The sequence below is a fragment of the Grammomys surdaster genome, unplaced genomic scaffold, assembly GCF_004785775.1.
Source record: "Grammomys surdaster isolate TR1022 unplaced genomic scaffold, NIH_TR_1.0 264, whole genome shotgun sequence".
Classification (NCBI taxonomy): Eukaryota; Metazoa; Chordata; class Mammalia; order Rodentia; family Muridae; genus Grammomys; species Grammomys surdaster.
In genome coordinates this window covers 6,754,385-6,779,537 of record NW_021604705.1, presented here as the reverse complement: position 1 = coordinate 6,779,537, position 25,153 = coordinate 6,754,385, and the positions used below count along the sequence as shown (strand labels likewise).

Genomic DNA, 25,153 nt, shown 5'->3' with positions numbered 1-25,153 from the left:
ACACTGGTCTATATTATATTGCATATTTTCCAAGCATAGAATTTCAGCTACTTGAGTTTTCCTCATCTATATATTTAAACAATTATTCAAAAATGTCAGGGACCAAGAGTCAATAAATTACTAATCCACAGGAGAGATTGAAGAATCCCTTTCCCATGAGCCTCCCATTGCTTTTTATTGGATAGTAGGCCAGCAGAAGAGAAGACAGTGATGAGTTGGCACCATTTGAAACTTTTCTGATAATGGTGTACTTTGTAGGGCACCTAGTGAGAGGAAATGCTCAAACACACAGATGTTCCGTCACATTTCTCTGTGTTCTTTCCAAAGAAGTTGAATCCAGTAGCTTTCCACACTGAAGAAAAATAGTTTCTGATGTTTAGTAAAGCTAAGAACTGAGATCAAGGATACATACAAAAAAATGCAAATCCAGATAGCAGTAAGTGCTTGGTTAATTTTTCTAGACTTGATTTTAAATGAACTAAAAGAAGACAGAGGCTATCTTTAATTATTTATAGAAAGTTTATGTTAAGACGGACTGCAAATATGAGTATCTAAATAACCCAAATCCAGATTGAGTCCATATAACTGAGCCCAAGAAAAAAATAACATAGTTCACCAGAACAGTTGATTATTTCTCACTGAGATTATGCAGATATTATGTTCAATGTCTATAGATAACTCGAATATTAACCCTTCAGTTATTTTAGACAGAAACCAAAGTCCATGCTAAAATATGTGTTCATTTTAGTTTCGATCTAGAGCATTGTAGTTTTTCAGTATAATATGTAAAATAAGATTTCAATGTTTTCCGCTTTAATAAGTAGGTAAAACAAGATAATTTTATAGCAATATGACTTTAAAATATGAAACTAAAAGGGTTAAATTGGTATATTTTCAAATATATTCAAATATATTCATTTAAATATAATATACAATAATTAAAATTTACTTAAATGCATTTTGGAAATTTGAATATAACATAAAATGATGTAGCAACAAGAAATATAAACAACACTGACAAATTAAAACTGACAAATTGATAAATGAATATAAGATAATAAAAATATGCAGGCTGTGAATGTTACCCAAAAGATTGCGCCAAAATTTACAAAGAGAGATGAATAAGGAGAGACCATGCTTCAGAAGTGTCCCTGGACGAAGATCATTAGAGGTCTGTGTGAGTGGAGGCTTTATTATCAGGACAGTGCTATCATCCTCATTCTGCTGTTTGCCTCCACATCAACTTTTATTTGGGGGTATAAAATCTGATTCCTCTATTTTTAAAAACAGCTATCATAATATTTATATTATCAATAGTTGTGTAGATTAGATAGGGGGAAAGTATTTTTAAAAGTGCCTAGAATGTAGTAAGATGTAACTGAGGAGTAATACTTGGATTTTAAAATGGTAATATAGAAATTAATCAATATAGGGGTTGTACAGCAGGAGATGGTGACTGTCAGTCATGAGGTGAGAGGAGGTGAGAAGGACAGCAACTCAGGTGGGCTTCTATGATGGGCCCGCAGTGAAGGGGTGGGGCTTCTGTGATGGGCAGCAGTGAAGGGGCTGCATAGGCACACAAGAAAAAAGCAGAACAGTTCCAGAAGGGAGAAAACAATCTATGCATAAGAATCACAATGAGGTGTTTGTGGTTTTGATTTCTCACTTGTAGAGAAAGGCTATATTGCAGCTAGATACCAGAGTGGGGAAATCCAAGCTAAGCTATGTAGGTAAGACTACCCACTGTTGAGTGTGGATAGCCTGTCTGTATGGGAAGATCCAAGACAGGAAACCAAAATATTAGAAGTTTCATGTAATCATTTAAATGTAAGACAGAAAGATTGATTCTTGATTTTGGAAATAAACTGATAATATTGATATTCTTTGTGTTCTTCTTAATTGTTCCCATGATCTACAAAATCCTAATGGAAAATTGGAAGTTCTATTTTAAGAAAGAAAAATAAAGCAAAGCAATCACTACATTTGTTCACTGTTAATTTAAAGCTTATTTCTTGGTAGAGAAGAAATATGGCTAAACCACCTCTTCTATAGTAGGTAAATGGCAGACAACACACACACAATAAAAATCAAATAAAAAGAGTCCATCAGTTTGAGAGAGAGGAAGGGTTTAAAGGGGGCTGATTAATATTAATATACTTGAAAAGTTAGAGTTACTTTAAAAATGGCAGAATTTCTTATTCAAATATTACTTAAGATGGAGTATTCTTGAAACTTCTGACTAGAGGAAAAGTATGTATTATTCTAGATTATCTGCAAATTCTAAGTAATTCTTTCATATTCAGTATATGACATTAAATCATGAATAAAACTAGAATTAACTATGAAGATATAAAATTATCTTGATTCTGGATTTTGACTACAACTCTTTCTTTTTAACCAATAATTTTATGCTGTTTACAGCTTAGAAGTCTATCAAAAGGAATAGCAAAAACAAGACAAACAACAGCAAAATAACTCCTTGCCTCTTAAAAAGGCAATTGGTTTTTAGGTAAAGAGAAATACTGACTGGATTATAATAATAATAATAACAACAATAACAACAACAACGACAACAACATGGAACTATAGGAAACCTTTTCATTTTCTGTATGATTTAGAAAATTTTATCTCTATGGAATTTGATTAAGGTATCAAAATACCATATACTTGTTAGAGAATTTTATCTTTGTGGAATTTTATTTAAGTATCAAAATACCATTTACATGAAAAAAGGTTAGAGTTCTCTGAAATGAAGTTCATAGGTTATAGGTTTTCACATCCACCCTACTCTTGATCAACCCAGGCACTATGTAAACCTAGCATAGAGCACCCTAGAGTACGATGGTAGGAAACACAACTTACTGTCTTTTCTTTGCTCGGCTCCCCTTGGCCATCTTTTGCAGTGCCTTCTGCCTGCGACTGTGCTACCACTCTGCTTTCCTCTCCTTCCTTGGGTAACGTTTGTGGTGTGGTGCCTGGCAGATCTTCAGGCCTGGTGTCTGGCTGTTGCTCTTCAGCCGCCTTTGCAGCAACTCTGCCTATGGGCTCTTCTTCAGGAATTTGTATGTGAGCTTTAAGTATTTCACGTTTCTCTTCCCCCTCTGAGGCCAATGGTTTTGCTTCTGGGGGTAATTTCTTATCATCAGAGATTGGCTTCTTTTCTTCAAGCGGCGACTTTTCTTCAGCAGGTGGCTTTTTTTCCTTTTTATCTGCAGAGAGTGCTTTTTCTTCTTCAGATGGTTTCTTTTCCAACAGGGCTGAAACTTTGCTTTTCGTTACTTCACTTTCTTCTAGTTTTTGATCTGTTGTGGCGGTTGGAGGGATTTTCTCAACTGATGGTATTTCTTTTTCTGGGATCGGTTTTTCAGTTTCCGTTTTTATTTCTGTTTCCTTCTTTTTACCTTTCGCGAGGGCCCCTGTGGGTGTTTTCTGAGATGATGGTTCTGCAGCGGCAGGCACAGGGGAGGCTTTGGGTCCTGAGGATGCAGGTGGCATTTTGCCCATATCTCCAAGTTGTCCTGATATCGCTCTCTGTGTCTGGCAGTTTAAACAAAGCCATTCTTGAATCTGTAAGACAAACAGCAATGAATAGATTAAGAATACTGCAGACTTTTTATTCTAATGCATTAATCAAGATGAAAATTTAAACTGCCTCCTAGTTCTGTTGATTGTTGATAGAGAGAGGGTGAGTCATTGTCTTCTAAGGAAAAAAACATCATTTAGAAAATGAAAAAGGACTATTTAAAATATAAATGGGGCACAATGATGACCACTGAGAAGGAAAAGAGAGGGGGAGGGGAAAAGGGACATAGAAGGACCCAGAGAAGTACTGGTTTAGGTGTTTGTGGTGGAACACAATTTGAAATAAATTTGGTTTTCACCTAATATCTTCAAACAATATTTCCATCATAAATTTACTCAAATAATAATTTTGATTATGTGCAAATTACATAAAGCTTATTTGAATTCACTTTACCAACTCTGTTTGTGGAAACCAAACAAAATTGCACTGCGTAGCATGGAGTTTTCAAGAGTCATTGTGTGTAATTCTCTTATTAATTAATTAATAAATCAAATTAATAAAATAATTCCATTTTCACACTAATCACATGTTAAGTAGGGTGGAGTCAAAGTTCAAGCTGTTTGGCATGTGTTTTCCAAAATGTCTTCTGATTTTCGGATTGAACTGTTGCCTTGTGTGACTGCTGCTCAGGGTATAACAGGTTGTATTTGCCTTCAGGCCATCACCTGAGGCTGTAGTCAGCTGAATGGTTTCCTAGGGAACAGAGCCCTGAGTGAAGAAGATAAGAGGATGCACCATTTTGAGAATCTGCCAGCTCACTGTTTTGCAAGCTAAGGCGTGAAAACTACTCTCTGAAAAGAACACATAAAATTGTTCACACAAGAGGAGACACTAGGCTAATGGCAGACATTCTTGAATTTTCTGTTTTGTCCTCCATGATATCTATCTTAAGGTAAGAGATAAAGGCTGTACATTTTGCTTCTTTCTAGTTATTACCATTTAATGTGTATTTATTATGCAAGAAAGGAGGTGGGAGGATCCTATAAATGAGACTGCCTGCTTTCTTATTTTGAATTGTCTCCAGATAAATTCAATTTCAAATTGCTTTTCACACTGGCTCCTCCCTGCAGCTGTGTGGCTTAAATACCTTACAGGAAAATCACTTACTATTGTAGAATACTATTAGAGAAAAGTTTTAATTTGTCCGCTGCTTTCTATATTTTAGAGACTTCAAAAATGGTGCTTAATATATTTGACTATTTTTTCTAAGCTTTATGGGGTTATGGATCCTTAATGTCTTACCTAAAGTACACAGATGGACACCAACTGTTATGTTCAATAAAGGCCTGTATGTATAGCATTAGGATGTATTTTGGTCCCTTTACTTTCAGTGTGCTTGATCCCTCAATATCAATCTTTCTTTTTGCCTTTGTTTTCCTTCCTTCCTTCCTTCCTTCCTTCCTTCCTTCCTTCCTTCCTTCCTTCCTTTCTTTTATTTCAAAACAAGGTTTCTCTATGTAGCGCTGGCTGACCTAGAACTCTCTATGTAGACTAGGCTGACCTTGAACTCAGAGATCCACCTGCCTCAGCCTCCCAAATGCTGGGATTAGAGGTATGTGCCCCACAACCCAGCAATATATTAATGTCCATCTTAAGTTCCTATGGAAGCATCTCTGGTGTGAACCACAGTTTTACATAAAAACTAGGTCCACAAGTCATGGGGACTCTTGCCCAATACTGAGAGTCTCAGTTCTGTGCTGAATAGTCACCAAAGATAATAGAACATCAATCTTTATCTGTACTATGATTTCAAAAATTATTGTTTGATTGAGATTCATCTTGAGCAATCTTCATTATTCATATTTTGAGCTTGAAATTTAAAAAAACAGACAAAAATAGCAGCTTCTCAGTGCTGTGCTGTCACAAGGTAAAATCCCATGCAGGTATGCACTACGCACTTTTATTAAGACATTTCCCAATATAAACAATCTGGGGACTTTTACTGTAGCAGTAATACACTTCCTGTTCCATTGGGAAGTTCTGTCTATTATAAAATTCTGATTGTTTTTTGGAAAATTACTCTTACTTAGTTGTCATATATTGAGTATATGGTAAGTACCACAGAACATATGACTTTTCTTAAAAGGAAATACATTCAGAAAATGAAGCACATTGGTATTTGGGAGACAGTATACTCAATATTTTCATAACTTTTAAAATTTAGGTAAGAGGGTTAACAATGTATAATGTATGCACCCAGTCCATTACGTCCAATAAAATACTTCACTCCCCAATATATAGTATGTTTGGTAAAGGTAAAAAGCAATGCTGCCCTTTCTTCTACGTAAACAGATGGCTCTGCATCTCTACGAGATAACAGCAAGAAACAAACCCTGAAACCTACAACAGATCTCTGCCTGCAAGATGTACTGGAGCAAGAAGGGAACAAATATTACAGGAGGTAATCAATCTTTGGTTGGCTTTATGTCACACTGCACAGTTAGATTCTTATGGGACAATGTCAGTGAGGCCAGGAACCTGAGGCTAGATATGTCATGAGCTCTAGGGTACATCTCCTATGATTAATCTATTAAGTCACCATATAGCAAATAGCCATAGATAAGTGCACTTCTCAACTCTCATGAGAGAAGCTTCTTTTCATAGTAATTAACACAGAAATCTTCAATTGGACAACGTACAGACAATGAGGCACTTTTGAATGTTCAGCTCTATATATGGTATCTGTATCACACTTCTTAAGTCAGGGCTCAGAGATATATGCAGAAGATAAGGAGGAAAGATTGGGAGAGCCATAGTGGTGGATGGTTTCAAGGAAACTACACTTTCCAGACATAGCATGGCAGATGCGTCTATGGATTCACGCAGACTATGACACATTCACAAGAGCTACACAAACTGAAGTCACACAAATCCCAGCACAGGCAATTGGAAGTAGGCATAAATTCCTATACTTATCCACTGGTCATGTTGGGTAGATTCTGGGAGAGGGTAATTCAGTTTTCTTCAATAGAGTGACACTCGGTATATCGACCACACTGTAGGACAGGCTTCCCTCCTTTGAGAATAGTTGCTCAATACAAATTGGACGATTTGATTGTTTTAAAAGAGACAAAGTACATGCAATTGTGTGGATAGAGAGGTTGAAGTGGATTTAAAAGGAGTTAGGGAAGGGAAAAGAATAAAATCCAAATATATTGTATAATCTCTATGATGTTTTATGATCCAGAAGACCAGGGAATCTGCTGTAAAACTGTGTCTCCTAGAAACAAAAGGGAAGTCTCACCCATGATACTTCAAGAAGGTCTGACCAAGTACTACACCAATAGACATACTAAAATGGAAGAGGGGAACTTCACAGGGCCCCAATCATAGACAAAGAGCTACCGCCCACTAATTGTTGAAGTGTGGAAAACAATCTTCCCTAAGGAGGATCCTCCTATTTGATTACTCAATATGAAGGGGTTAGCTCTGAAATATATATATATATATATATATATGTGTGTGTGTGTGTGTGTGTGTGTGTAGCATTAAACAAACCGAGTATGTTCTATTTATACATTTAGGCATTATATACATATATATTCTATCTATATCTTAGGCATTATAATATATCAACTCATTTAAATAAGTCATGAATTTGAGAGGGAACAATGTGGGTATATAGCAGAAAATTTATATTTAATAAAGACATTATATTTCTAAAACATTTCTAATACTGACTTTACTCTTGATCTTACCTCTGCTAACTATAAATGCTTATAGAGACATTTGTAAACATATAGACATAAATTTTGAGTTCCTCAGTCCATGTTTATTTGCTTTTATGTATTCCATAGATTTTAATGTTTTATTTCAAGGATAGTCTTATTAGTGTCAGTGGAACAAACTATTAATAAAAAACGTTATCTAGTTATTATTAAATGTAACAAAATCAGAAGCCCCCATATTATGAAAATACTCTCAATCCTATTTTCTTCTTTAAACTCAGTTATTAGAAAAAAACTAAAAAAATAAAAAATTAGAGAAAATTCTGATAAATAAGTATATAAAAATAACTATGCTTCTCATGCCATATTCAAACACATTCACTTGTCAGGTAGAACATGTTAGTAAAATGCATTTATTCTAACATTAAATCATCAAAGCTTCTTCAAAACAAAACAACACTCTAAAAATCCATTAATTTTAAGAAGGAAGCAGGAAATGAAGGCAATAATAAAGAAACAGCAAAGGGACTGAGCCGTGTTACTCAGCATTTCTCCATCAATAAGTAATTTGCTTTATGTAAGATTTCAGCTGTAACTATGGCAACAATACCATTAAGTAAAATCATAGAATTCAGGGCTGCTGGTTTGTTTTTCTAAGTATCTTTTTCGAAGCATGCATATAAGGCCTGCAGCATGTTGAAAATTTACCAATAGACTTAAAATGCTTTGGAAATGATGGCCAAAAGTACAATACACACACATTTCTATTTGCATCTGAGATGTCTTGCATAGAGCATTTTGCATGAATTTTTATTAAAGGAACAACTTAATTGGTTTGGAAACTAATATACTCTCCACTTTCCTACAACAGAAGAATTGAACCAGAGGCTTATTTTGAAATGGAGAGAATTGCAATCAAAATATAATTTTGTGTCTTGTGGACCTTTTGATTCTACAGTAAAATACTTAAGCAATAAGTTAACATTTTGATGGCTTGTTGATGTGCATAACATTTAGAATGTTATTAGGCAAAATATTTAATTATAATTTTGTAATTATATAATATAATTATAGTAATCTAAAGAAGTCATTAATTTATAAATCAAGTATTTATAACTCAGACCTTAAAAATATTTTAAAATATTTAAGTGTGTGTGTGTGTGTGTGTGTGTGTACGGATACGTACACAACATGTATAAGAGAGTGCAGTTGCCCAAGGAGTCCCGAGACGTCAAAAACCACATTGGTTTCTCAGAGTCAGAGATGCTACTAGGTGTTGTAAGCAATTTGATGTGGGTGTTCAGCCTTAAACTTGGGTTCTGTAGAAGAGTAGCAAGTGTTCTTAGTCACTGAGAAATCTCTATAGCCATTGAAATCATTGACATGACAGATCCAAAAGTATGGCAGCAAACGTATTTTAGCTGGATTTATTTATCTTAGGATCCTATGTTTATAAAGGTAACCTGACATTCAAAAAATGTCTTGGAAACACAGTTACAAGACAATTATTTGTAGAAGAAAAAAGAAATAGAATTGAATGTTGGGAACATTTTTTCTAGACTATATAATCAGGTCTTTTAGACTATAAAATTAAGTTGATAGGAATCTTTGATGATAGTATTACCATCTAAAAGTGTACAGATGAACCAGGGATGCTGGTGCAAGTCTGTCATATCAGCACTCCAAAGCTGACAGCCAGAGGAACGGAATTCTAGGTCTGTTTCTGCTACACAATGAATTCAAGACTGGAACGAGCTATAAAAGACACTGTTTCAAAAACAAATGTACGTAAAATGGTTTTTTTGTGGAACTTTTATTCTTATTCTTCCTCTCCTAAAAATGAACAGTATATGGTTGAAGTTCTTTTATTACGATGTATTATACTACTATATAGTTTAGATTAGAATATATAAGTTTCTTCATCCTTGTTGTCTTTTTATGACTACCAAAAGAAGAATGACTCAAGTACAAAGTACAATATTTAAGCATGTGTTCTTTTTCATTTGTTCATATGTCCAAAATGAATTACATAAGAAGTTAAGACATGTATATATGTAATAGGTTAATATATATATATATATATGTATATATATATATATATCCCTATATGGTTAGGGTTAGGGTTCAGGTTCAGGGATATATATATATATATATATATATATATATATATATATATATATGGCAATACAAAGTAAGCATGCTCTTATGTAAAACTGGACATGGGAAATGCATACTTTACTGAGTTAGAGTAGAATAGAGTAGAATGACTAAATTTAAGAATAAGGATCAAACAAAGAAAAAAATCCTAGCAGACTGTAGGGAACTGGGAGAATGCTAAATTTCTAAGTTCCTTTTCCTAAGGTGATCAGTGACTCTGTCCATATCTACCACTTCTGCAATGCCACACAGCCCTATACATCCCAAAACAGTGGCTCTGGTTTTTTTCCTTTAGAAATAAAAAATAAGCTGGGCAGTGGTGGCGTACACCTTTAATCCCAGCTCTTGGGAGGCAGAGGCAGGCGGATTTCTGAGTTCGAGGCCACCCTGGTCTACAGAGTGAGTTCCAGGACAGCCAGGACTATACAAAGAAACCCTGTCTCGAAAAGCCAAAAAAAAAAAAAAAAAGAAATAAAAAATATATGCTTCCACATATGCAAAATATGTTAACAGTATTTCCATAAATAGCCACATGCTAAGTAAAATCACATATATCATATGATAAATAAAAATCAAATATTTAAAATATGCTGAAAATATGATTCCATATTTTTTGCTGGTTTTGGTGTTCATTTTTTCATGACCTAAACCAGAATCCCTTCCTGTTTTCTTCCCTGTCATAATACATATACATTTTTCAAAACTATAAAAATAATCTGAGAGGTAATTTAAAGATTTATAGATGTAGCACACAAACTTCATTCTTGAATTAAAATATCTGTAAATTATTACATTGAAACAATTGTGACTGAACAATCTTCACTGAAGGAAACCATGGATATATGTTCTATTAACACCACCTACACACAGACACACAAACATGCATGCACACAGACACACACAGAAACAGGCACACAGAGACATACATGTACACATGTATACACAGTAGCAGTTATTTGTCATGCTGCTACAAAATACCGATCAAGAAGTACATTTAGGAGTGTAAGGGCTTGCATTTGCTTATATTCTGAGCATACAAACCATCACAGTATAGAAGTCATGACCTTAGGAGCTTGAGGAGGCAGCTGTTTATATTGTATTCACAGTCTGGAAACAAAGTGATTGTGCTTAGTCAGTTTTCTTCCTTTTATCCACATAGAAGGTGGGTCTACCCACTTTAATTTACCTAACATCTAAAATGCCTTGCAGACATGCTAGAGACTTGTTTCCAATGTAATCTAAAATTCTATCAATTTGACAACTGATATAAACTATTAAATACAGTACCACTTTACAGTATTATTTGCTATGTCAAAATTCCATATCCTTGTCAGCTAGTTTATTCTAGAAATAAATTTCTCCTAGTGCTGAAGACAGGGAAATCCAGAACTCCAGAGGAAGATATTTCCTGTTTTTCCTGTACTCAGGCTGGGATAAACTGCAGCTTAAGAGTCAAAGAACATCTAAGGGGACCAATCACATTCATGAGGTTCTACCCTAGTGACCTAATCATACAGTATGTAGTGTGTATATAAGTGTGTGTCTACATGTGTATCTGGGTGTATTCTGAATGTGCCTAGAAGTCAGAGGTTGATATCAGGTATTTTCTTCACTTGCTGAATTAAGCTTGCCAATTTGGACAATGTAGGTAGCCAGATTGCCTCAGAGATCCCATCAAAACCCTCCTCAAAATGTGGGACTACAAGATGGACATTATGTCCTACCATACAACACCAACACTTCTTCTGTTTGTTGGAAATGTATAGTGACCACAATCTGTAGGTGTGTGGGACTGTGCTACCAGACAGGCATAAGAATTAGTAAGGTTCAGTGATTTCAAAACCCAGGAATCTCAGAGATTTGAGAACGGCAGGAGTTGAGCCACTTCCTACCCGTCTCTGTACCTTCTCTGGAACATGTAACCTCAACACTTCACGGAAAGGAACATGGGCACTCAGGTAGCATAACACCTAGGATGCTTCCCCATGCTAATGAGGCATTACAATACCCTAAGCCTTCAGCCTATGACCTTCCCTTCCTGGGCATTCCTTCCCCCCAAAGGTATATAATCCATGGTTCACCCCAATAAAATATATGTTGTTTATATCCACGAACAAATAAAGTTATATGAACAAGCAAGGGTTGTCTCAGAGAACCACTTCATTTTAGGCTGCTGCAGGGAAGGCCTACACCTAAAAGAGATATGCCTAAAACTTTCAAAGATGACGTTCTCTTCTCCAGCCTCTCTGGTACTGAACATTCTCACCCAATCAGGCTGGATCTTGTTTGGCCTAGGCTTTGGGTGTGTCCTTGTGTTCTCATGTGTGTGCAGGTGCACGGCTATGTTAGTACACAGGTGTATGAGTGTATGCATGCAGGAGTGCACATGAGGGAGTGCACAGGTATGTGGAGGCCCCAGGTTGACATGGGTCAATCTCATGCCTGGTGCATAGCAACCCCAGCAGAGAGGCAGACCAAAGCGCAACAATTATCTGCCTCCCCCAGCTGTTCAGTAAAAACCACATAGGTTTTTCAATGGCCTATCTTATGTACTTTGGGTATAAAGAATAAATTTACAATGAATATCATTGAGTGACTGACCCTATAAGTACTTCCTTGAAAGTGTAGATGTGACTAAATCATTCAGAGGCATTGAATGAATTGAGAAGAAAGGGTGGAACACATAGGGCAATCATTTGAAAAATACATGAATTGTATTTCATTGGTCTATATTAATGTCAAGTCTACTGCAGGAATGGTTTGGGCAGAAATACTTGGTGGCTTGAAGTCTGAGGGACCAGACTGCTTGGGCCAGAGAATGGCACTATTAGGATGCCTTGTTGCAGTAGGTGTGGCCTTGTTGGAGGAAGTGTGTCACTGTGGGGGTGGGATTTGAGACTCTTCCTAACTATCTGGAAGACAGTCTTCTTCTGACTGCTTTCAGATCAAGATTTAGAACTCTTGTCTCCTTCTGCAACAGTGTCTGCCTGATTCCTGCTACGATAATAATGGACTAAACATCTGAACCTGTAAACTAGCCCCAATTAAATGTTGTCCTTTATAAGAATTGCCTTGGTCATTGTGCCTATTCTCTGAAATAGAAACCCTAACTAAGACATAAGTTGGTACCAGAAATTGGGTATTGCTGTGACAGGTCTGACCATGTTTTTGTTCGGAAGAATGTGGATTTGGGGGCTTGTATTTAGAAAGCCATGGATTTAAGTGAGGCTTAATGGGCCATCATAGTAGAAATATGGAAGACATTGGTCCATGGGTGATTTGAACTCTGAAGATCATTCTTGTGATGTTTCAGTAGAGAATGTTGCTGCTTTATGTCCTTGTCTTAAGAATGAGTCTGAGACTAAGGTGAAGAGATTTATATTAATTGCATTGACAAAGAAGTCTCAAAAAACAAAACAAAAGCAAAAGGCATAGACTTTTTGCCTGCTTTTTTTTTTTTTTGATGAAGAGTGTTCTGATCAAGTTTAGCAATCTTGGAAAGGAAAAATACAAAATATATAGTTCAAAGAGTAAAGTGCACCAAGAAGTGGAATGAAACTAAATCTAGAGTTCAAGAATATTAAATGGAATTAAGGAAGTGGTGATTTCAGGGCAAGATCCCACCCAGCTAAACTTTTGGATTTCTAGTTGCACAAGAGAGAGATATATCATGTTAGATGTTATTGTGATCTGGTTATTGTTTTCATTTGGACATAAGGAGATATGATTATCTGTCAAATTGAGAAGGGATAGATTCTTGAAGCTTGACCAAAATAGAAATACTGACCTCAGGCCATGGGTAATTTTATCAGCAGTATCTACCACATCAACACTCAGCAGAGCAGCTTTCTTAAAATTCATAAGCTCACTATGCTAGCCCTTTTGTCCTGGGAATACTTTTATTCCTGCCCATCATGTTAAAGCTTTTCTTTAACAATATCAACATGTTGGAAGCCAAAGTACATGGTTTGAACCTGAAAATGAACACCCAGACAGACTTATTAAATTAATAGTCTGGCAAGCCAAGGATGGGTAAGATTCTGCACAGAGCCTTAACAACCTAAGACAGAAGTGCATTGCTTTTGATAATACATATTTCATGATGGGTAAGGAAGGCATTCTTGTCAGAACGACCTAAGACATGCTCAATGTTGTTAATGAAATGAAAAAGGAGGAGAGGCAGAGAGCCTTTGGGGATGCTAGGCAAGAATCAGACATGGGCCAAGGACAAGGAAATGGGCTGCTTCGCAGGAATATGACATTGGCCAAGGACAAGGAAGTAGGTTTCAGGCAGGAATCTGACATTAGACTAGAACAAAGAAACAATTTCAGGCAGGAATCTAAATCTTAGGCTAGAACAAAGAAGTAATTTCAGGCAGGAATCTAAATTTTAGGCTAGAACAAAGAAGTAGGCTTCAGATATGAAAATTACTTTGGGCTAGGACAGGGAAGTTGGCTCAGATATTTTAGTCATCCTGATAAGGCCTTAGAAATAGTAATCATGGGAGTGTTCACAAAATTTTGTTTATTGCCTTTCTTGTTCTTTGACTATTTGTGTCTATTGTTTTGCTTGTTCCTTGACTATTTGCATCTATTGTATTGCTAGTCCCTCAACCTAGAACTGACCTGAATACTTGCATGTAATTAAAATGGTATAAAAGCAAAAAGGAGGAGGAAGAATGGGATAGGCGGTTCTAGGAAGGGGAAATGGGGAAAGGGGATGACATCCGAAATGTAAATAAATATAATATCTAATTATAAAAAGAGAGAAGGGATAGATTGTGATGGCTAATCTAAGTTTTCAACTTGATTAAAATCTACAATGAAAAGCTTAGGTCCAGGCATGGTGGTACATACCTTTAATCCCAGTAGAGAGAGGCAAGCAGATCTCTGAGTTAAAGGTTAGCCTGGTATAGAGTAAGTTTCAGGTAAAGAAAAGCTTAGGTCCAGGAGTGGTGGTGGTACATACCTTTAATATCAGCATTCATGATACAGAGCTGTAGGGAGGGATTGGTTCCCCAATTGTTTGTTTGGGTCAAATAAAGAAGGCAGAAGTCAATCACTGGGTGAAGATATAGAGGCAGGTTTTCCAGGTTCCAGGAGGAAGAGGAGGAGATAGGATTGAGAAAAGGCCTTTTGGGCCCAGCTGTGGAGTGGAAAAGATGAACACCATGTAGGCCTGTGGACCTCTATCACCAGATGAGGCTTGGCACTGTGAGAGGCCAGGGAAGGCCTCTGGTGAAGGTACAGCCTGAGTTGTAAAGCCCAGGCCTGAAGGAATTATACAAAGGAATTGAGGCTTGTCACCATGAAGGGATCCTATGAGAGGGTATTGGTGAAGCTCAGTTGCTGTGGAAAACTCCAGCATATTGGAGATCCCAGTAGTGTGGCATGATCACAAAGAACAGCAACAGCAGTGGAGTGGAGTGAACCAGAGCCTAGAGTGCTACAGAAGACGGAGCTGGAGAAGTGAACTAAGCCCTTTTGAAGAGCCCAGAATATCACATGTAGATCCCAGACATTGGAACAAGAAGCTGCAGGTTAAAGTTGCTTTGGATATACCAAGCTGTTAGAGATATCAGAGCCATGGGATTTCTGCTGAGGAAAGCTGCTAAGAGGGAGTAGAATCAGTGTAAGAGAAATAAGGTTTTTTGCAGTCAACAAAGATAAAATAGTTGGAGATCTGAAGAATGCTTTGACATCAGACACAGAGATGGAGAGTTTGAACTTAGTCCAGCTGATTTCTGTCTTGCTATGGTCCAGTACTTCCTTACCATGATGTTTCGGAATGATAATGTATGTCCTATGTGATGGTGGAGGTATTTGATGTGCTTTTTTATTTTGATTTCTTAGGGGATTACAGTTAAGAGATTGCATCAATCTCAGAAGAGACTTTGAACTGTGGATTGAAATTGGACTAAATGTATTTGCATTATGCTATAGCTAGTTATAGCCTTCATAGACACATGAGGTTGAATAAGCCTTTAGGGCCCAGGGAGTATAATATGATAGTTTGAATATACTTGGACCCAGAAATGACACTATTAGGAAGTGTGGCCTTGTTGGAGTAGATGTGACCTTGCTGAAGGAAGTGTGTCACTGTGGGGGTGGGCTTTGATACCCTCCTCCTAGCTACCTGGAACACAGTCTTCTCCTGACTACTTTCAGATCAAGATGCCAAACCCTTGGTTCCTTCTACAGCATCATGTATGCCTGGATGTTTCCGTGTTTTCTGTCATGATGATAATGGACTGAACCTTTGAACTTATAAGCCAACCCCAATTACACTGTAAGCCATCCCCAATTAAGTGTTGTCCTTTATAAGACTGGCCTTGATCATGATGTCTCTTCACACAGGGGCAAATCTGTTATATAGAGCGAGTCAGTTGAAGTCTCCATACCTGCCATGCTCAGCTAAGTCAAATGTAGATGCTAGTTATAAAATGTTGTGATGATAGTTGTCATTTTGAAAGAATCTGATAAAGACTGTATGCTAAAAATTACCTCTCTGTACCTGTGAGTACATTCATTGGGCTGGGCTCAAAAAACAGAAATAAAGTAGAAATCTTATTTTTAAGACAAAGTTGGTTCATTTGTATGTAACTTCCTCCTTTGGCTGCTTATATTGAAGAGGATGAATTTCCGCTGAAGGAATGTCGTTGTTTTGCGGAGCTGTAGGCTTGTGTAAATGACTAGGGTAGCAGAAGCAAAAATGAATGATGGATTTAAACATTGCTAAGATAAAAGGAAAAAAAACCTTTATCAATTTGCAAAGAAAATGGTGAATTAAAAAAACAGGAGGAACAGACTCAGGAGAGAGAAGATTGGGTAGAATATGTTTGGTTAACGGACCCTGTGGATATGCTTTATCTTGTTAAATTCTCACCTGATCTTAAGAGTTTCTATAATTATGTTCATTATACAAATGCAGAAAATGAAGTGTTGAAATTATAAGCAACATTCTGTTAAGTATCCAGGGGAAGAAACAGGCAGGCTGAAGAAATATGGGCCAAATTCTAGAGTTAGATTTTGAAGGAAAGAGATGATACTTAAATCAGAATTCATGGTGAAATTCCTACAATTACTTGGTAAATACCAGACTCTTAATATCTCCCTTTACCCAGAAGAAACCAGCAAAGCACATTATGCATACTCGCTAATAGAAGTGGAAGGTAGGCCAGCAGTTTTACTATATGTGGGTGTGGGAAAATGAGGATGTCACAGATGTGAAAGGCAATATTGCTTGCAATGAGACTAAGGAGGATCCTGAAAGGTTTAGTAGATATCTTCCTTTTTATTCTTTCTTTTCATTTTTCTTCCTTTGGTGAGGTCTCATTATGAATCCTGCCTGGTGTAGAACTCATGATATAGATGAAGCTGGTCTCAACTCAGAAATTTACCTGCCTCAACCTCCAGAGTGCTGTCTGGAATTTGGTGTCATGTGCCACCAAACCTAGCCCTGGGGCCATTGTTTTTTTAATATACAAGTGAACTGAGTACTTTGTTAATAATTTCTGTTTTTTTTCTTAAATTGTTTCCCTTATTCCTGTAATACTTATTTTTATTTGTTCTCAAGTAACCTGTAAAACTGGCTACTATTTTAGTTGTGATTAAATTTGTAGAATGAGTTATGATGTATATTACATTGCCCCATCTTTATTTTGATAACTAGAAGTACTCAACACAATCTCAGAATTCTAGTTTCATGATTCAATCTTTTTCTCTCTCTTCTCTCTCTCTTTTGCCTGTCCTCCCTCTTTTGTCTTCCTGTTCTCTCCCCCTTGCCCTCCATCAGTGTGTGTGTGTTTGTGTGCATATGTGTGAAAGCTTGAAGGCAAGATGACACCAAGCATAAACCTCAGGTATATTTGGTTTCATTCGTATGACCCTGCCCAATTTGGTATTGGAGCTGAAACTTTCCAGCTACACTAAGCTGGACCCTGGGGTCCACTTGTCTCTTCCTTATCAATCCTGGGAATACAACCACATGCCATCACATTGGGCTTGTAATACAGATTATGGATATTGAACTCCGGTCCTAATGTTTGTTCTGCAAGTGCATTGCTGACTGCATCATTTCTCCTGGCCCAGAGATTGTAAATTTTTGTAGATGACTTGGGCAGCAGCAGAAAAATCCAGTGAATACTGGATCGGAAACAGAAATTAATCTCTAAATATCATCTTTTACTATAAAGTTTTAAAGAATTAGAAGTTACCTATATATGTGTATGTACCTATACAATGAGGCTCAAAATGCTTTCCTAGCTTGCTTTTTTTCTAGTTTTCAAAATGGCAAAACAAGGTAAGTTGTAAAGAAGGAATAAAAATGTTTTCTATACTTTGTACATATCAAGGCAGACCTAGAAACAACTAAGGAACTTTGTATTCTTGGAGAAGCTACTGAAATGCCCCACTGCACAACTGGATCAATTAATTTATGATCCATGTATTTTCACCAGACACTGAATGGGACTATATTAACACAGACATTAAAGCTATAGTTACTCAGTAAATGTTCACCATAGTCTAGTAGAAAAAATGAAAACAATGTTGATAAAAACAGTGGAAGACATTGAGAAAGTACAATGGAGTTGTAGCAGAGGAAGCAACTGAGATAGAGATGGCACAGTGAGGCAGCAGGGAAAAGACTAGTTGAGGAGGTCAGTTTACAAAGAATGCTTTCTAACTAGAATGGAAGTCCATATGAAAGAGGAATAGTGGCTGAACCAAGATTCTCAAAGGCAGGACTCTTCTGTCAGTCAATTCTTCTGGAGTTGGACTCACGCCCTGTATTTACTTGACTTTAAATGGAATGAGTCTTTAATTTAAAACCAGGCATGATTATACATGATATACAAAACATGTTTCAGGACACAGGCAAAATCTTTCTGAATAACCCCAATAGACTAGGAAATAACCTCAAGATTTAATGGGACTCCATAAATTCAAAGCTTCAGCACAGAAAAACAAATTGTCAGTAGGAAAAAAAAACAGAAAGTCCATAGAATGGGGGAAAAATCTTTGCTAGGTATACTTCATATATTGGGTTATTATCTAGAATACATATAGAGTTACAAAAACTAAATATGAACATACAAGAATCTGTCAATCACTAAATGAACTGAAATAAAAAGGTTCTCAATAGGTATTTTGATAAGGATTCAAAATATTTAGCAACCTGGGAAGTGCTAGTCAAAACCATTTCTAAAGTCTATCTTACCTGTCAGCATGACAACCATCAAAAGAAAGTGACAAGGATCATTGGTGAATCTGTGAGGAAAGAGGGATTCTTATCCTCTGCTGGTGGGTAAGACGCGGTAAAAACCACAGTGGGTGTTTCTCACAAAACAATAATTAGATATGTCCTATAACACATCTGCCCCACGCCCCTACTGAAGATACTTCCAAAAGTCTTTACATCCTACTGTAGAGACACTTATTTATCTACTTATTCTTATTTACTTACTTATTCAATGGGCAAGGTAGTGGAATCAGTCAACAGATGAGTTAGATAATGAGAGTGTTGTATATCCATATAATGACATTTTATCAAGCTATAAAAAGGAAATTATGAAATTTATAAGGAAGTGCATAGAACTAGAAAATGGTTTGCTGTGAAGTAACCTAGGCTCAGAAATACAGGCACCAAGTTTACTTTCTCTTGGATGTGGATCGTAGCTTCTAGCTTTTGACTCATTTTCTATTTTCCTTTATATATTTTAAGATATTTTAATTCTTTGAATATTTTACAAAGTGTATTCTAGTCATGTTCACTCTTCTTCCCAACTTCTCCTAAATTAACACATTTGATACCCACCTAAACATAGTGTCCTCTTTTATGGATTCCATATTGTGACTGTGGGCCTTAAATCCAGTGAAAATTGATTAGCCACTCCCATGACATTTGTGTTAATTATCACCCCAGAGGGCATCTCTTGCCAGTCTAGTTGGTGTTGTAGTTCACAGGGTTCCCATCTGGTTAACTGATGATTACTTTCTCCTTTGGTTGTACACATAGATTCTCTAGCACTATGAATGCTAACCAGTAACAAAAATACCTTCTCTTCAATATCAATTAGTTTCTCCATGTTCTATGACTCAGGTATGTGGTGTATTCTGCAGTAGAGTTTTTCTGTCAAGCTTGCAATGTTTGGTACAACCTTAATGGCCAAGAGTTAACCCATTCCTGGACTTGAGCTGTTTATTTGTTTGTTTGTTTGTTTGTTTGTTTGCCTATGGTACCTAGTAGGGACATTGTTGCTCCATTAGAAGAACTTTACTTCAACTATTTTTTATTGGATAGTTTATTTACATTTCAGATGTTATCCCTTTACCCCATTGCCCCCACCACCACCCAGGAACACCCTATTCCATCCCCCCTCCTTCTGCTTCTATGAGGGTGTGCCCCCACCCACCCTTCACATCCACCTCCCCACCCTTGAATTCCCCCACACTGGGCATCCAGCCTTCATGGTGAAAAGGAATTTTTTAAGTTACTTCAAAATCAATAGTATAACAGGAAACCTTAATTCACTAATACAAGTAGTTAAAATTGCAGGTCAGCTAGGTTGCTAACCCAAGGCCTTCACAGGGGATGCAGAACAGGGAAACAAAGGTCAATTGAGTGTTCCGGGAATCTGTTCCCCTGGTGCCTGACTTAGCCTCCTCTAGAGAAACTCCCACCAGAGGTCCCAAGGACTTGCTAATTAAATTCAGCCAGATAGTCTGTTGGCTCAGATAAACATTCACACTGGGTCCCAAGGCCACAGGGACCAGAGACTGTTCCCTCCAGATTTGTCAAACCTCTGCCCGAGATCTGCTTAAACATATTACAGACATTTGAAACAACCAATTGTATGTGACTACCCACAACTCCCTACCTCCCCCCAGCCTTTGCCTATATTAACCCTAAGCTTCTGGGCCTCTAGGTGGATACCTCTACCTTCTTTGTGAGGCACTTATCGGCCCGAAGCTTCGATAATAAAGTACCTGACTCTTGTGATTACAGCAAGATGGTCTCTGGAGTGTCTTAGGGTCCACATCCTTCCTTGGTCTCCCCTTGGGGGTCTTTCAGAGTCTTTCAATGGGATCAGAGATCTCCTCTCCCACCTATGCCTGACAAGGCCATCCTCCCCTACATATACAGCTGGAGCCATGAGTCCCTCCCTATGTGCTCTCAGGATAGTGGTTTAGACCCTGGGAGCTCTGGTTGGTTGGTATTTTTGCTTTCCTCATGGGGGCACAAACCCTTTCAGCTCCTTCAGCTCCTTCTCTCTAACTCCTCCATTGGGAATCTCTTGATCAGTTCAATGGTTAGCTGTGAGCATCTGCCTCTGAATATGTCAGGTTCTGGTAGACCTCTAAGGAGACAGCTATATCAGGCTCCTGTCAGCATGTGCTTCCTAACATCCATATCAGCTTCTACCTTTGGTGACTGCACATGGGATGGATACCCAAGTGAAATGGTCTCCAGACAGCCCTTCCTTCAGGTTCTGTCCCATACTTTGTCTCCATATTTGCTCCCTTGAGTATTTTGTTACTCTTTCTAAGAAGGACAGAAGCACCCACACTTGGTCTTCCTTCTTTATCAGCTTCATGTGGTCTGTGAGTTGAATCTTGGGTATTTCGAGCTTCTGGACTAATATCCAATTATTAGTGAGTGAATACCATGTATGTTCTTCTGTGATTGGGTTACTTCACTCAGGATGACATTTTCTCGTCCCATCCATTTACCTAACAATTTCTCGAATTCACTGTTTTTAATAGCTGAGTAATATTCCATTGTGTAAATGTGCCACATTTTCTGTATTCATTCCTCTGTTGCAGGTCATCTTGGTTGTTTCCAGCTTCTGGCTATTATAAATAAGGCTATTATGGACATAGTGGAGCATGTGTCTTTGTTATATGTTGGAGCATCTTCTGGGTATATGCCCAGGAGTGGTAAAGCTGGGTCCTCAGGTAATGCTCTGTCCAATTTTCTGAGGAACTGTCAGACTGATTTCCAGAGTAGTTGTACCATCTTGCAATCCCACCAACAATGGAGGAGTGTTCTTTCTACACATCCTCACCAGGGATATTCTGAAGTGGAGGGGTACAAACAGGGTCAGGGGAGTTGGGAGATGGTAGAAAAGGAGTTTCTGTGATGGAAACAATCCAAAGCTAAGTATAGATTAAAATGCATAAGGAAATCTATTACTTTGTCTATTAATTAAAAAAAAAATAAAAAAATGTTAGGTAGTCTCTTGCTTTCTTTAAAGTCCTACAGTATTCGTTTTAGTCTGAATATCAACTTAAAACTATTTATACATTTTAATATTAAAATATCATTGATTTTTGAAAAGAACACTAAATAAATTTGATAATATTTTTAAATATATGTTGAAAATTATTACAATGAACTGAAAATTTAACATTGAGATATAGTTTTTCTAATACACAGCAATCAACGAATTCAGAAACTTAATAATTTGGTCATTTTTTAACATGATAATAAGCTATTGACACCGTCTACATAGAATTCAGAATGGTAACTGACTTCACTGTTACAACTTTAGGGCTCACTGTTAATTTTTATGTTCTCTGAGATTCATGGTGATATACATGACCTACTAAATAAAGAGTTTTAATGAAACAATAAAAATTTAAATACAGCTGTTTTGTGGATGGGTCTTTTAATAGCTAATCCAGCTACATTTTAATTTTCCTACCTGTAAAATTATTATAATAATATTAATGCTTACCCTAACTAGCTGACAAATTATATAGAAAAGTGAGTTTAAAAGTTCCTAGTCAATTTGTAAAGATACTTACAAATTTAAGGGCATTTTGCAAGTATTTTCACTGTTATTTTTTTTTTTTTAATCATGATCTGTCACACACTGCCCGCGCGCTCTGGTCACGGGCGGCCTCGAGGCTAGCTAGAGTACAGAGAACACCGGCGCGGGCGGCAGAGCGGCTAGCTAGAGTCCCTCCCCCACCCCGTGGGGGACAGGGGCGTGCGGGAGTCTTGACCTACACGAATCCAGAATTCATGAGACATGTGGAGATTTAAGATGCGTTGATTTATTAACAGATGGCTGGTTTGGGTGGTGTTGAGCTCTCCCGAAACATGTCAGAAGGTGTTTGTTTATATATCAGAAGGGGGGGGGAGAAGGGTGGTGCCAGGGAAATCTTGAGACAGAGACTTGTTTTCCCCCCCGCCTTGTACTTGGGTCATGGAGATCTTGCGGCTGGGCTCTGGGGGCGTGACCGAACACGCAGGATTTTATTGTCCCACAATGATCTTATGTAGAAATATACTTTTTTATTTATTGACATTTAATGCAAGGATTTTTCTGATTTCTATAATAAAATATCAGTCATAATATAATTATACATTTATTTTGTCAAGCTCTAAGGCTTTTAAAAAGATATACATTTTAATCATTTTTAGAATTATAATTTTCTGAACATTAATTTTTACCTATACATATTTTTATGATAGAAGCCCATATGCAATCTCGGTGCCCACAAGGCCAGGAGAGTGCATCCGATCCCTTGTTACTGTGAGTCACCATGTCAGTGACTGGGTGATTGGGAATCAAATCTTGGTCTTCTGGAAAAGTAGACATACTTTTAACTATATTGTCAGCCCCCAAAATTATTTTTTATGATATCAAAAGTATTTGTTTAAAAAAAAAAGTTCATCAGTGGATCAAACTGTCAGTTGAATAAAATCCTTCAGCAACCGTCATTATACAGTTATACCTAACTGAACTAGCCATACTCCAGACCACCATCACAAGGGATAAGAAATCCACAGAAGTGATCAGTGCTTGATTTTCATATAATACTCCATCACACCTCTAACTGCAAGCTACACAACTCAAAGTTGGGTGCTTCTCACTTAGAAAAAGTAAAAGATAAAACACAGATCTTTGAGCATCAGTACAAGCTCCAAGGTTAAGCAACAGTGCCAGACCAGGACATACAAAATTTGCCTTTGTGTTAGATATGGCTTGTTGCTGTGGTAAGACCCAGTACCAGGCAGACCCAAAGGTACTATAGAGTCTGCTTGCAAAGAAAATCTCTAGACTATCAGCCCCAGCATTAGTTATATACTTGCTGACTTGGGTGTCAGCTAATATCACCACTGTCCTTGGAATAGTCCAGGGGCACATCTCCTACCCGAACCTGTGCAGATTCTAGCAGTTGGGAGAGCCAAGTAGCTTACCATCAGTTATGGTAATCAAGGGGTTTTACTCTCCCATCCATCCTGTGCATAGGCAGGACAACTATGTCTATGCTGGACCTTTCTCAGCTAGACTTTCTGAACCTATTCTGGCATCAGTACAAGAGCTGTGGCTCAGTGGGTAGCATGTGTGTTTTGGTCTTTATCACCAGCACCAGCAGCAAGGGATATGTAGTATCCCCAAAATGTGAAAATCCCTGAATTGTGATCAACCTTAATCTTAGCCTTGACAACCATGGGGCTGCCTGCAGCAACTCTACCTCAGCCTTAGCCATCAAGGTATTTAACCATCTCATTTGTTGAGATGTATGAGAGACTAGGAGCTAGACAGACTGCTTGGTAAAGAGACAGATAGGGAGAGGATCCACGGCAATGTAATAAAGGTGGCAAATTTTCAACATGGTCAACCTCTTCCTCACCTCTCTTACTCAAGACAAAAGCCTGGCAACTTAAAATGGTCTTGATGACTTTTGTCTCCTACCAGCAGGCAAAGTGCAGATGGACTCAACAAGTTCAAGCCAGATCAGGACATGTTACACAATAGTTGAGAGTCAGTCAATTATCCTATCACTCTTCAGCCTGACCAACCCTAAATTCAAAGAGTAATACATTTTGATGGTTTTTCACAAAACCAGGACATTGACTAAAAATTCAAACTAAGGTGACAGAAAATAACCAGAGAATAATGACCACGGGAGAATTTTGAGATGAAGAATATAAAACATCTAACAAGGAAGCTCAAGGAGCTTCAGGCAAACAGCTAAATCAGAATCAATGCTCTCAAAGATAATTACCAGAGAAACGGAAGCAATAAAAAACAGATGATCCTTAGCTGCAAAAATTACTTCAAGGAAATTTATAAAAGCAACAAAAGACATATTGTCAGGGCTGATGCATTGGGAGTAACAGTTAATGATCGCAAACCCAGGATATATGAAAGTTCACAGTAGCGAGAAAAAGCGAAGGAAATACTGAAAAGCTATGGGAATGAGGTGATGCGCTGATAGTCATGTTCATGTTTGATCTGAGAGAAAGTTGAGCGTATTAAAAGGGGAGAAAGTGTATTCAGTGAGTAAATGACAACATTTTTACGGCCAAACCTATACAAATCTCCAGGGACATGAGGTCACAATAACTAGTGAGACTTAACTAAGTCTACGCCATGCTTTTAAAAGTTCAAGATAAAATTTCTCAGGACACTACAGGGGAACAAAGCATGCACACAAGTGTCCACACTGGATTCTTGAAACGTTTCTCAGTGAAATCTTCTCAATCAGAAGAGAATAAAAATGTTAAAAGCACTGAAGGAAAAAAAACATCAAACATATTGCCAACTAAGAATACTGTACCAAGGAACCTTCTTCTTTAAAATATGAAGCAACTTGGTATGATGGCTTATGCCTGTAAATTCCAATTACTCAGTTGACTGAGGCTCGAGAATTGGTAAATACAGCTTGGGCAACATTATATCTATCTATCTATCTATCTATCTATCTATCTATCTATCTATCTATC

At 37.4% G+C, this 25,153-nt stretch overlaps 1 protein-coding gene across 2 annotated transcripts in view; it reads right to left on the bottom strand.

Moving 5' to 3' along the window:
• Pclo (piccolo presynaptic cytomatrix protein) overlaps positions 1 to 25,153 on the bottom strand; it is a 340,751-nt gene that overhangs the window by 206,390 nt on the left and 109,208 nt on the right. For both annotated transcript variants that reach the window (XM_028776071.1, XM_028776072.1), the window contains exon 5: positions 2,863 to 3,567. In XM_028776071.1, the coding sequence (XP_028631904.1) occupies positions 2,863 to 3,567 (705 nt within the window). The remainder of the gene's footprint in view (positions 1 to 2,862; positions 3,568 to 25,153) is intronic.